The sequence below is a fragment of the Herpailurus yagouaroundi genome, unplaced genomic scaffold (assembly GCF_014898765.1).
Source record: "Herpailurus yagouaroundi ecotype Mexico unplaced genomic scaffold, PumYag 67793, whole genome shotgun sequence".
NCBI classification, from domain to species: Eukaryota; Metazoa; Chordata; class Mammalia; order Carnivora; family Felidae; genus Herpailurus; species Herpailurus yagouaroundi.
Genome location: NW_024420586.1, coordinates 26,067,402 through 26,081,650, shown reverse-complemented (window position 1 = coordinate 26,081,650; position 14,249 = coordinate 26,067,402). Strand labels below are relative to the sequence as shown.

Below are 14,249 nucleotides of genomic sequence, written 5' to 3'. Positions count from 1 at the left end.
CACAAAGCTTTACCCAGACTGTTTGGTGATGGATCCCTCTGCAGAGAAGGCCAAAGTAGGCCCAAGCTGCCACCTATTTCCCCACATCTGCATCCCCATCTTCACTCTAAACTCCTACAGACAACTTCAGCACTCTCATAGGGTGAGTGGGAATTAACTCCCAAGTTGTACCTGATTTACAAATTGTTAAGTCTTCCGAATACCTAATTCAGTGTACCTTTTATCGGCAACATACACATTTAAAAGGAAAAGCTCTGCAGAATCTAAATCATATTGAGGGTGGGGGTGGGGCTGGAGTGGAGGAGGTTAACAAGTTAATCTTAAAACCCCTAACCAAAGTCCTTTCCATATCTTCAAGCCTACCTGGCTGTAAAATGGTTGGCTGCTGAATCACCAGCCCAGCATTTCCTATCATGACAGTGGCATACTGATAAAGATTAATGCTGTGTGTTTGAGAGCTTAGACGGAAACAGCCAGCTAGGAAATGAGGGCAGAAAGGAAATAAAGTATGGTGAGAGGGGCAAAAAAAAAAAAAAAAAAAAAAAGGAAAAAAAAAACACCAAGCTGTTTCAATTCTCCAGACAAATGCTGACATGAACACAGGACACCAAACAACCAGAAATTTACTTTTTAAAGCAGGTTAATGCTCCAAATGAATTTGCTCTGGTTTAAGGGCTCTCCTTTCAGGAGAAATTTAAAAAGGATTTTGTGAAACTGATTTTTAAAAGCATCCAATAGCTATATAATGTTACACTGTATAGCAAATGAGGCCCCCAGCTCTAAGGATATTAAGACAAAATGAAGATCTGCAACAGCTTCCTAACAGGAAAGAAAGAATCCTATTACATCACTAGGTAACATGAGCACTGCATCCTCCTCCTTTGTAGATAGTCTCCTGTTAGAAACGCAAATTGTCAGGCAGCTCTGAAACAGCAGGCAGTGATTAGAAGCCAACAACAGACTGCTTGTGATTCTCCAGATCTCCTTCTCCCTGGGGTCACACTTCAGTCCTTGGCTGGGCTCAAGTCTGCTTACCTTCAATCACAGCTTTCTTTTTTTCTGCCTCAAGGAAGAAATAACTTTGGCAGCCAGCATTTGGTCATTTAGGTTGAGGAGCTTTTACAGAAGGAGCCCCGGTATGAACTGCTTTAGAAGGGCACTTGCTGCGTTCTCTGCCTTTCACAGGAACAAACGCCACCTAAAGAACCACCAGTGTTCCCTGCGGTCAGAATGTGATGTCACTGGTGGCGTCACGTGACCAGACCCTTGGACCAGCTTGGAGAAAGGAAGATTTTTAACCGAGCACAGAAGCCTTAAAGATGTAGTCTCATCTAAACGAATGCCATCAAACTGGGTCAGTCGGATATGTTCACAAAACTGGGGTCCAGACAACTTTGAGTCTTTAGACCTTATTTAGCAGAAAATCCAAGAAGGCAAAGGAGGAATAACTGAAAGCATTTAGAGGGATCCTAAGTAAAAAAGGGAGAGGATCAAATATAGAAAAGGCTTTTTAAAGAAATTTCACTGGATGGCAAAAACACAGAGAAAATCTCAGACGTGTAACACTGAAAGATGCCAGACACGAGAGCACATAACATAATTCTATTCATATAAATTCAAAACCAGGCAAACCTAAACTATAGCGTGTTATGATACAAATATAAGTTGCTACATTACAAAGAGAAGCAAGAAAATGACAAAAGTAAAGACAGTAGCTACCCAGAGGAGAGAAGAGGTCACCATCTGGATAGAGTACATGGTGAAGGTGGGGCTCCTGGAATGCTGGTAATTTTTCTTTATCTGATCGGTGGTTAACTGAGTGTTCGTATTATAATCATTCTTTAAACTGTACACGTGTTATATGTCTTTCTATGTATATATGATAATTACAGAAAATTATGAAATATGGAACTGCATGTGAATGTACTCTACAAGCTCAGCTCTTTAATAGCACGTAGTAACTTAAAACTCAGATTACAGTCCAGAAAAGGAGTTGTTTCTTTATATTAGTTCTCTACCCAGCCAGCAAAATCAAATCTGATCTCACTAATCCAAACTGGGGAAAACCAGCTATTTCAGCTGTGAAAATAAATTCACTCTTCTATTTGCATTATTTAAAAGGCTTTCCCTTCCCAGGCCCTATTCCTAAGGCTATTCTTCAGCAGGTCTTAATTAACTGTGCAACAAGGCTGGTCGAGTAAAGAAGAATGAAATCACCGTCTCTCAACTTCCTTAGTGAATCTGCAGGACAGCCGCTGTTAAACATTAATCCAGTCAGTGTGCTCCAATAATCAGACCTAAATGGAGGGCTTCAAATGCTGTGATCATTCTCATCAATTCTTAGGGCCCAAAGCATCCTGAAATGTTATTACAACAAAACCTTACAAAATGTGAGGAACTTCATGAAATCTGTATGCTTTCAGTCTCGTCTGTCATTATCATGACATCTCAGTCCCTTGATGAACTAAACTAGCATTAATGAGAAGAATTAAAATGAAGTGGCAACTGATGGTGTTGTGGCAATCAACTACAAAGCTTAAAAATCAAAAGCTATCTGTGGCTTAAGTGTAATTATGTTATAGAGCTGTACTTTTAGACAAGTGTGTATATCTTACTCAAAGAGAATTGTATGCCCAAACTCATAAGCCTCCTTCAAAGTCATCCTTTATTTTATTTATTATTTATTTGTTTGTTTGTTTGTTTGTTTAACTAGGCTTCGTGTCCAGCGTAGAGCCCAATGCAGGGCTTGAACTCAAGACTCTGAGATAGAGACCTGAGCTGAAATCGAGTCAGACGCATAACCGACTAAGCCATCTAGGCGACCCTCAAAGTCATTCTTTATTAAATAGAATCCTACATATAGTTTCTGAAGGCACCTGCAGAATTCACTTACATTATCTGATAAGATTTACATTATCTTACTAGATTATTTTACACTTCAAGATACTATATGTTTTGGTATTTAAAAAATGTATAGTTCCTCAATGTACAATGACTGGATGGTAGAACTGGTACCATGCTAATAACTGATGTAAGTTCATGTATTTTTCAAATGTTACATCACAGCTTCTAGGGGAGTGACTTTATTATTCCATGTAAATTTATTTCCCTTGAAAACTAGGTTTGGTAGCTATGATGCAGTCCTTGTACTAAAATGATATTTAATTACAATTCCCTTTTCTGCCAAATTTGTAATTTCTAGCATATGTTTGTTATACAGACTGCCAGATGTAGGTTCAATTAATATTACTGTGAAAATAAGGTAAAGAAATGCTGACCAGTTTTTAATGCAGCCTATGGTAAAAACACAATAATAGGGTTAACATTTGGTGACAACAGAGTTATCTTTCTGGGACACAGAGCTGATCAGATCATCTTCTGATTTCAAAAGTGTCAGTGGCTCCTGCAATGTTGTTTTGTTTTTAATTTATTAAAAAAATATTTTTTAATGTTTATCTATTTATGAAAGAGAGAGAGAGAGATGGAGCACGAGCCACAGAGGGGCAGAAAGGGAGGGAAACACCGAATCTGAAGCAGGCTCCAGGCCCTGAGCTGTCAGCACAGAGGCTGACATGGAGCTCAAACCCACAACTGGGAGATCATGACCTGAGCTGAAGTCGGATGCTCAACCGACTGAGCCACCCAGGTGCCCTTGTTTTTTTTTTTTTTTATTATTTTAATTACAGTGTAGTTAACATACGGTGTTCTATTCGTTGGTCTTTAAAACTTTCAGTATAGAAAGACCACTTAATGGGCATTTGGCACAAACATAGGCCAGGATTTTTTAAATATCCATCATAATTTTTATAATAGGAAAAATAAAATATTTTAGCATATAATAATAACAATGATATTAAAGCTTTTTAGGTTTCATCAATGAGAGGGATTAAATTGTTTGCACTCTTTCTTTCTTTCTTTCTTTCTTTCTTTTTTTAACATTTATTTATTTTTGAGACAGGGAGAGACAGAGCGTGAACAGGGGAGGGTCAGAGAGAGAGGGAGACACAGAATCTGAAACAGGCTCCAGGCTCTGAGCTGTCAGCACAGAGCCCGATATGGGGCTCAAACTCACGGACCGCGAGATCATGACCTGAGCCGAAGTCGGCCGCTTAACCGACTGAGCCACCCAGGCGTCCCCAAAAAGGTTTTTCAAAACCAGTGTATTAAGAGTTAAGCTTCTGGTGTGTAAATTCTCTGCCAAGGAAGGAAGAGTGAAATTGAACAAGGATGCAACATGTCATATTGAGGTACTTAAGTAAGTCTAGAGTTTTGCCTCCATACCAAAAAAAAAAAAAAAAAGATAAAGATAAAACTTAACTTGAGTAAGTTTTGAAGGCATCATGTGCTCTAAGTTACATATAAAACAATTTAATACTCTGATAGGAAAATGATTCAAGTTAAAGTACAATTAGATCTCAATTTGAATAATTTTTTAAAAGCCCCCAAAGGGTAATTTGCGCTGCTTGAGTCTGGGGAAAATACCCAGAAAACCAGTCAGAAAAAAGTCAATGTTTAAACACCTCTCCCCATAGGTTACACTTAGGTCTAAAAACTTAACAATGGGTCTTTAGAAGCACATTGCTTGGATGAGGAGGCATAATAAATGAATGCATTTAGTTCATTTCCCTTTATGGAAACTACTGTACAGTTGGTTGGTTTTTTTTTTTTTTTCTAAAACTCACATGACGCTTAAAACTAGGCAACCCCTTAAAAAACAAGAAAAGAAATTCCAATTTGAGAATAATGTTTGTTTCAACCCCTAACCAATATGCCATTAGAAATTTACCTGGGGGGCTTAACAGTAACCGATTAAGTGAATGAGTTAAACACTAACAAAAACAAGGGGAAAGAGGATAGAGAGAAACCTCGTGCACAGACCCTGAAATACTGCTTTAGTAGTAGCGTAGCTGCAGGAGGGCACACTTATTGTGCCTAAAGAAAGTGGCCTAAAGAAACACTCAAAGAAATGAGGCAAGCTGTTGGTACGTATCACAGGACCCGAAAATAGTCCAATTTTTTAAAAAATGTATTTCAGTTTTTACAGGGATATGTTGTATGTTTGCAAGGCTGAAAGGACATCTACAAGAACTTCAACACTCTACCTAGCATACATCAGCAGATATTCATCCTGCGGTTTTTTAAAACTTACCTTCATTCAACAGCAAGTACTAAGAGCCTAATGTATGCCTTTTCTCACTTCCATACCTGCACCCTCTACCCTTTCTTGTATTAGTTCATCCACTCTAGATCTCCCAGAGAGTTATGAACACTTACACATTACATTCATCTCTATGTTTGAGACTACATTACAGCTGAAACCCCAATAATTAGTCAACATTTTTAGGGCATTTCTATGAACTTGTGCCTCCATTTTGCTTCTATTTTGCTTTCAAACTTACTCAAACCCAGTAGCTGAAAAGCAAATGTTGGTGGGGCAGCTCTCCCATCTTAGCCCTGGGAAGTACCGCAGGACCATGCTATGCTTTAAAATACTGTCTTACATCCGATGGCCAACAGGCACATGAAAAGATGTTCAGCGTCGCTCCTCATCAGGGAACTACAAATCAAAACCACACTCAGGTATCCCCTCACGCCAGTCAGAGTGGCCAAAATGAACAAATCAGGAGACTATAGATGCTGGAGAGGATGTGGAGAAACGGGAACCCTCTTGCACTTTTGGTGGGAATGCAAATTGGTGCAGCCGCTCTGGAAAGCAGTGTGGAGGTTCCTCAGAAAATTAAAAATAGACCTACCCTATGACCCAGCAATAGCACTGCTAGGAATTTATCCAAGGGACACAGGAGTACTGATGCATAGGGGCACTTGTACCCCAATGTTCATAGCAGCACTCTCAACAATAGCCAAATTATGGAAAGAGCCGAAATGTCCATCAACTGATGAATGGATAAGGAAATTGTGGTTTATATACACTATGGAATACTACGTGGCAATGAGAAAAGATGAAATATGGCCTTTTGTAGCAACGTGGATGGAACTGGAGAGTGTGATGCTAAGTGAAATAAGCCATACAGAGAAAGACAGATACCATATGGTTTCACTCTTATGTGGATCCTGAGAAACTTAACAGGAACCCGTGGGGGAGGGGAAGGAAAAAAAAAAAAAAAGAGGTTAGAGTGGGAGAGAGCCAAAGCATAAGAGACTGTTGAGAACTGAGAGCAAACTGAGGGTTGATGGGGGGTGGGAGGGAGGAGAGGGTGGGTGATGGGTATTGAGGAGGGCACCTTTTGGGATGAGCACTGGGTGTTGTATGGAAACCAATTTGACAATAAATTTCATATATAAATAAAAAAATAAATAAATAAAAACCAACCAAAAAAAAAAACAATAATGAATATTTCTTTATTTATTTTGCCTATCCTATTGTAAAGGTGAAAAAAGAATTTGACTATTCAACACCAGCAAGGCTGTGGTCAAAAAGCACTCACACACTCATGCTACAGAAATGCTCTAATATACTTAAAGAATAAACACACACACACTGCAGTATTGTTTGTAATAGCAAAAGATTGAAAACAACGGAAATGTGCATCAATAGAAACTTGATTAAGTAAATTCTGGCAGCTCTATCATGAAATTATATGGAGTTATCAAAAAGAATGATGGTACTGGCTAACCAAATAATAGATGAAGGGAATTCTTATTATATGAATGCATGCCCGATAATAAAAACCCAATTATGAAAGAGGGAACAGATTTAAAAAAAATTTTTTTTAATGTTTATTTATTTTTGAGACAAAGAGAGAGCAGACTGCAAGCAGGGGGAGGGGCAGAGAGAGAGGAAGACACAAGATAGGAAGCACGCTCCAGGCTCTGAGCTGCCAGCACAGAGCCCAACGTGGGGCTCGAACGTATGAACTGTGAGATCATGACCTGAGCTGAAGTCGGTGGGTCATCCAACTGAGCCACCCAGGTGTCCCAAAGAGGGAACAGATTTGAACAGACACTTCATCAAACAGGATATGAGGTTAGCAAATAAGCGCATGAAAGGATGTTCCATATCAGAAGTCATTAGGGAAATTAAAATAAAACCATGATGGGATAACACCTATTAGAATGGCTAAAATAAAAATTACTGGAAATACCAAGAGCTGTTGAAGATGGGGAACAAGTGGAACTCTCATTACACAGCTAGTTCAGATATAAAACGGTTATAGCTACTCTGGAAAATGGTTTGGCAGTTTCTTATATAGTTCAACATACATTTACCACATGACCCAGTGATCCCACTTCAGGCTACACTACTGAGCAAGAAAAAAGGAATGAACAACTTTAATTAATCTCCAAGGCCTTAAGCTGAGTAGCGAAGTCAGTCTCAAAGGTGACATACTATGTGACTCCATGCATGACATTCTAGAAAAGAACAAAAAAAAAAAAAAATACAGGAACAGAGAAAGATCAGTGGTTACCAGGGATTGGGGGTGGAAGAAGTCTGGCTGCAAAGGGGCAGGAGGGAATTCTTTGAGGGTGCTGAACTGTTCTGTATCCTGTCAGTGGTGGTGGTTACAAAAATCTATGCATGTGTTAAAACTCTTAAGATTGTACCAGAAAATAAATTTTACTGTATGTACATTTAAAATAATTTTTAAAAAGAAAAACTGTCATCAACAGTAATGATACCTTCTATTTCCCCATCTAAGGGAGGAACATCATCTCTCATGGAAAAATCCATAGCTGTCCCTGGTATGTCCATCAAGTCTTCATCACTGGAGCTGCTCCGGAAGCTATTGAAACTCCCCTGCTGAAAGCCTCTGTTATCCATGGCCCCTGTGCAGAAAGAAAAACAAGAGGCTCATTACAATGACCTTCAAGCTTATCTTTTTTTTTCATTGTGGCAACTACACATAAAATTTATCATTTCAACCATTTGAAACTAGACAATTCAGTAGCTTCATTTACAATGTTTTGCAATTATCACTCTATTTCCAGAAATTTTTCATCATCACAAACAGAAACTCTGTACCCAGTAAACATAACTCCCTCCTAACCCCCAACCCCTTACAATTGCTATTCTCTTTCTGTCTCAATGATCTGCCAATTCCAGGTATTTCATATAATCATATATAAATTGTGGCTTTTTGTGTCTGGCTTCTTTCACTTATAATGTTTTGAAGGCTCATCCATGTTCTGGCATGTATCAGTACTTTATTTCATTTTCAGACTGAATAATACCATCGTATGGATATACCATATTTTGTTTATCCATTATTCAGTTGATGGACATTTAGTTAGTTTCCACCTTTTGCGTTACTTCTTTTTATTTCTTTTAATTTTTTTTTTAAAAATTTACATCCAAATTAGTTAGCATATAGTGCAACAATGATTTCAGGAGTAGATTCCTTAGTGCCCCTTACCCATTTAGCCTATCCCTCAACCCTTCCAGTAACCCTGTTTGTTCTCCATATTTACGAGTATCTTATGTTTTGTCCCCCTCCCTGTTTTTATATTGTTTCCGTTCCCTTACATTCATCTGTTTTGTCTCTTAAAGTCCTCATATGAGTGAAGTCTTATGATATTTGTCTTTCTCTGATGGACTAATTTCGCTTAGCATAATACCCTCCAGTTCCATCCAAGTAATTGCAAATGGCAAGATTTCATTCTTTTTGATTGCCAAGTAATACTCCATTGTATATATATACCACATCTTCTTTATCCGTTCATCCATCGATGGACATTTGGGCTCTTTCCATACTTTGGCTATTGTTGATAGTGCTGCTATTAACATGGTGGAGCATGTGTCCCTTCGAAACAGCACCCCTGTATCCCATGGATAAATGCCTAGTAGTGAAACTGCTGGGTCGTAGGGTAGTTCTATTTTTAGTTTTTTGAGGAGCCTCCATACTGTTTTCCAGAGTGGCTGCACCAGCTTGCATTCCCATTGAGTTACTTCTTATTCTATTTTTTTTTTATTGTTGAATATAGTTGACATACAATGTTATATTAGTCTCAGGTGTACAACACAGTGATTCAACAATTCTATACATAATTCAGTGCTCACCAAATGAGTGTAGTCACTATCACCATACAACATTATTACAATATTATTGACGCTATTACCTATGCCGTACTTTCTATCTCTGTGACTTATTTACTGTATAACTGGAAGTTTGTACCTCTTAATCCCCTTCACCTATCTTGCCCAACCCTCGTCCCTTCTGGCAACCATCTGTTTTTTTTTATTTGAGTCTGTTTTTGTTTTTTAGATTCCACACATAAGACAAATAATATGGTATTTGTCTTTCTCTGTTTTATTTCACTTAGCAGAATATCCTCTAGGTCCATCCATGTTGTTGAAATGGCAAGAGCTCATTATTTGTTATGGCTGAATAATATTCCATTATGTATATATACCACATCTTCTTTATCCATTCATCTGTCAATGGACACTTGGGTTGCTTCCATATCTTAGCTACTGTAAATAATACTGCAATAAACATAGGGGTACATATATCTTTTTCAAATTAGTGTTTTCATTTTCTTTAAGTAAATACCCAATAGTGGAATTACTGGATTATATGTTATTTCTATTTTTTTTTTAATTTTTTTTTCAATGTTTATTTATTTTTGGGACAGAGAGAGACAGAGCATGAATGGGGGAGGGGCAGAGAGAGAGGGAGACACAGAATCGGAAACAGGCTCCAGGCTCCGAGCCATCAGCCCAGAGCCTGACGCGGGGCTCGAACTCACGGAGCGCGAGATCGTGACCTGGCTGAAGTCGGACGCTTAACTGACTGCGCCACCCAGGCGCCCCTGTTATTTCTATTTTTAATTAAGGAACCCCCATACTGTTTTCCACAGTGACTGCACCAATTTACATTCCCACCAATAGTGCACTAGAGTTCCCTTTTCTCCACATCCTCTCCACACTTATTATTTCTTGCCTTTTTGATACTAGACATTCTGAGTGATGTGATGTAATATCTCATTGTGGTTTTGATTTGCATTTCCCTGATGATCAGTGATGTTGAGCATCTTTTCATATGTCTGTTGGCCATCTGTAGGTCTTCTTTGGAAAAATGTCTAATCAGGGTTACCACTTATTCTTATGTTTTCTTTCATGTTCTTACTTGGACAATATAGACATGCAAACCATTTAGTATATTCAATTACCCTTCAGATGTAATGTTCCTCTACCCTTACCATGTAGTTGATAGCAGTTGATATCTGCTATAACTGCCGATAGCAGTTTTTTGAGAACCATGCAAAAGAGCAGACCAAATGAGGATAGGTGTACAAAACTCATGGGAGTTCACAAGCAATCAATGGAAATAAAAACTAGACATCACTACTGAGAAATGTTCTGTCCATTTAGGAGTAGAGAAACATTATCTTATGGCTCTTATTCTCCCAGAGCTCATAACACAATGCAGATGCTCAGAAATGAAGAGGCATGTTATGCCATTTAATGTTGTTCTCTGCTGAAGAATGTAATATTAAAGATTAAACATTTCCTACACCCTAAATGTGAATCTTCAGATTATAAATTTTACTCAAAAAATTTTAGTATGTTGATTTTAAAAAACATTAGGGTCAACTTTACTTCACCTAGCCCTGCCCCCTCTCCCATTTTTTTGATGAGATCTTGATCCAAAATCATAGTCAGCATAGTTCTTTTGGATTTGGCAAACAATATTCCTTTTGAGGTATTCCAATTCTCTTGAGAAACTTCTTACTTTAGGTTATCTGAATTATGTGTAATGAATGTGGAAAAATCAGATGGGATAAATTAAGCAATAGGGCTGGAAAATTGGAACAGATAAATTAAATATTTTAAACATTGAGCGAAAAGGATAAAGAACCAACATTTACCAGGTACTTATCAATTTTTAGGCACTGGGCTATGTGCTTAAACTGAATTCTTTCACTTCACTTTTCCAATGTTCCTATGCTGTGGCATTATCACTCCTAGTGCACCCGAGGAAACAAACTCAGAGAGGCCATTTTCCCAGTTAATATTTTTTAAAAAGTTAAGCTCTAAATCATGTGTTCAACTTCCTAATACCTCATGTGTAATAGAGACCAGCTTGACTGAAGTGTGAGTGACATTTATGAGCCACCTATTGTGTACAAATCATCATGGGACAGACACAAATATGATGCGAGATGGGTCAGATGAGATGAAGATTGAGAGACAAAGATTTGAGAGTTATCAACATCAAGGTGTTGGTTGAAACCAAGAGAACAGATATCCCAAGGGAAACTTGCCATCACTTATGGATAAGAACAAATATAAAGAAAACAAATGCATTCCCAGTCTCCTCCCTTAATATGCACAAACAGCTTAAAGTCTGTACATACAGGAACAGTAGGTTCTCCACACATTGCCATGCTTGTGTGGTGACAAATGGTCAAGTAGAGAAGGTAGGGTCATTTATGCAAAGGTACTAATAATGTACAAAATGACTGATCATGAAACCATTTCCTTAGCTACACAAATTCTAACTTTGTTATGTGGATCAAATAGGTACTAGGGTACTAAGAATCCATGTTCTATGGCCTTAGCTGAGCTCCTTCACTGCTGCTCGCCAATCCTTCATCCTCACTGGACTCTTTCCCCTTCCCCTGCTCTACCTGTTTCCTTCATTCCCCTTCTTTGAGCATTCCAACAACAACATGCTTACACAGAATGCCTTGTCTCAGTTTCTGCTTCTAGGGAAACTGACCCACCACAGGATCCTTAGCAGTTTTTTTCCTACTACTGACAACACAGAGGAAATCCTGAACTTCGGTCTTCCCTCGTGTCATCCAGGAATAAGTGTTTTACTTTTTATTTAAGAAGAAAGAGAGCCCCTCTACTTTGCTCTGTATCTGGCTGAGATCACAGATCCTTCTCCACCTTAATCTGATTTATTTTATTTGATTCTTTAAAAAAGCCTACTATCTCTAGCTCTTATCTCTACCTCAAGCTCTAGTCCTGAATTCCCAAGAACTCTACCCTGACACTTCTGTTGCTACTTCAAACTCAACAGGATGAAAATTAAAAATACAGCAGAAAAAAACATCAACTTAAATGCAAATCACAAAATCCACACAAGACATGTTCCCTGCCCTCACCCTCCACCTCAACTTTCCTTCTTAAATGCAGGTTGGCATCAGAGTCCATATTTGTAGTTAATATTTGTCTAGCTCTGGATTTACTACATTCAACAAACCCACCAAAAGCACTTTATCTCAAGAGTAGGTATTCCGATTTCTAGAAATCTTAGCTAAAAACAAGCATCATTTTAGCTTATGAGAAGAACTCAGGCCAATATGGTAGCACAACTCAAGAGGTTTTCTTTCTGTTTAAATTTATTAAATTCCCATGAAGTCCATACAGTGACTAGCACTGAAGAAAATCAAGAAAAGTTGCAAAATGATGCAGAATCCTTTCCCTCTCTCTCCACTGCTTACGTGTTTCATTCAGGAAATGAGGTAAAATACATAGTGCCAGCAACTCTACATTAGCCACAAAAATCATAGGAAGAAAAAGTATAGGGAGTCCAAAAATAATTTATGTCTGGATTTGGAATATGTCCTGTAGTCATATTTTCAGATGGGTGTACCTATTGTTCTGGGAATTCATTAAAACAAAATGATGACACTACAGGATGAAGACTCACAAAGGAGAAGCTGGAAAACTTTTCAGTTTACCCATAGGGACCTTACAAACTCCTTCCTGTAACCCACTGACACAGAAGAATCCAGCTAAATTGAGCTGCCTCATTCTAAACATTTCCTGGAGCAGCTATCTTCTTCACTGTTTGGGTTATAAAGTGCTTCCTTAATAAGTACATAGGAATAAAGGGTCAACAAAAGAAAATTAGAAGTAGCAAGTCAAGCAAAACAGATGCTAAAAATAGGAGTTCAACAAAGGAAATAAGCACAGTTACTAAAACTCAAAAGTGATACTTGCCTATGGATAATCCATTCTGGTAGAGCCATTGGTTTTATTTTGCAGATATAAAAAACTTCAAGGAGCTCCTGGGTGGCTCATTCGGCTAAGTGTCCAACTTCAGCTCAGGTCATGATCTCACAGTTCGTGGGTTCCAACCCTGCGTCTGGCTCTGTGCTGACAGTTCAGAGCCTGGAGCCTGCTTCCAATTCTGTGTCTCTCCCTTTCTCTCTGCCCCTCCCCTACTCACACTCTTTCTATCTCAAAAAATGAGTAAGCATTAAAAAAAAAAAAACTGCAAGAGAGGGGCGCCTAGGTGGCTCACTTGTTTAAGCATCCGACTCTTGATTTCAGCTCAGGTCATGATATCATGGTTTGTGGGTTCAAGCCCCCTGTTGGGCTCTGGGCTGACAGTGTGGAGCCTGCTTGGGATTCTCTCTTGCTCTCTCTCTCTCTCTCTCTCTCTCTCTCTCCCTTCCTCTCTCCCTCTCTCAAATAAAATAAACTTTAAAAAAAGTTCAAGAGAAAAAAAAGTTAAAGCAGCAGAATAATGAGGAAATAAATTCCTTACAGTTGAGATTCAAACCCACATGCAGTTAAACTCCAAGCCCAGTGGTCTTTCTACAAGTTTGTGACTTCACTATGACATGTCAGTCCAGAAAATGGCACGTCTGGAATAAATCAAACCTCTAGATGGCCACAAACCTGAGATCAGCCAGAATTTAGGGTAGGGCAGGAACAAAGTAAGGGGATTTTATATATTATCGCAATTAGTAGATTGCATATAGGGCTTGTCATATAATGGAGGGTTGGGGAGGAGGGCAATTAAGGAGAAATGTTTGGTTGATATTTGTGTTACACAGCTTCACACTTTCAGCTTAAAGGCACTTTTAGTGCGTTCTGCCACTTTCTTGCTTAAAATCATAAAGCTGGTTCCCCAATGCCTATAGGGTCAAGTTTATTTTTTAATATAATTTATTGTCAAATTGGTTTACATAAGAGTCTCTTATGCTTTGGCTCTCTCCCACTCTAAACTCTTTTTTTTTTCTTTTTTTCCTTCCCCTCCCCCATGGGTTTATGTTAAGTTGCCAAAGCATAAGAGACTCTTAAAAACTGAGAACAAACTGAGGGTTGATGGGGGGTGGGAGGGAGGGGAGGGTGGCTGATGGGTATTGAGGAGGGCACCTTTTGGGATGAGCACTGGGTGTTGTACGGAAACCAATTTGACAATAAATTTCATATATTGAAAAAAAATAAAAATATATACCTAACTAGGTATGACTAAATATAAAAAAAAAAATTGGTTTCCATACAACACCCAGTGCTCATCCCAACAAGTGCCCTCCTCAATGCCCAT

At 38.5% G+C, this 14,249-nt stretch overlaps 1 protein-coding gene across 4 annotated transcripts in view; it reads right to left on the bottom strand.

The window, feature by feature from the left end:
- CLCN5 (chloride voltage-gated channel 5) overlaps nt 1-14,249 on the bottom strand; it is a 153,165-nt gene that overhangs the window by 23,235 nt on the left and 115,681 nt on the right. For 3 of the 4 annotated variants that reach the window (XM_040468947.1, XM_040468946.1, XM_040468949.1), the window contains one exon: nt 7,639-7,785. In XM_040468947.1, the coding sequence (XP_040324881.1) occupies nt 7,639-7,785 (147 nt within the window). Of the gene's footprint in view, nt 1-1,035; nt 3,399-7,638; nt 7,786-14,249 lie in introns of those variants that run through there. The other variant, XM_040468948.1, reaches the window with a different exon arrangement.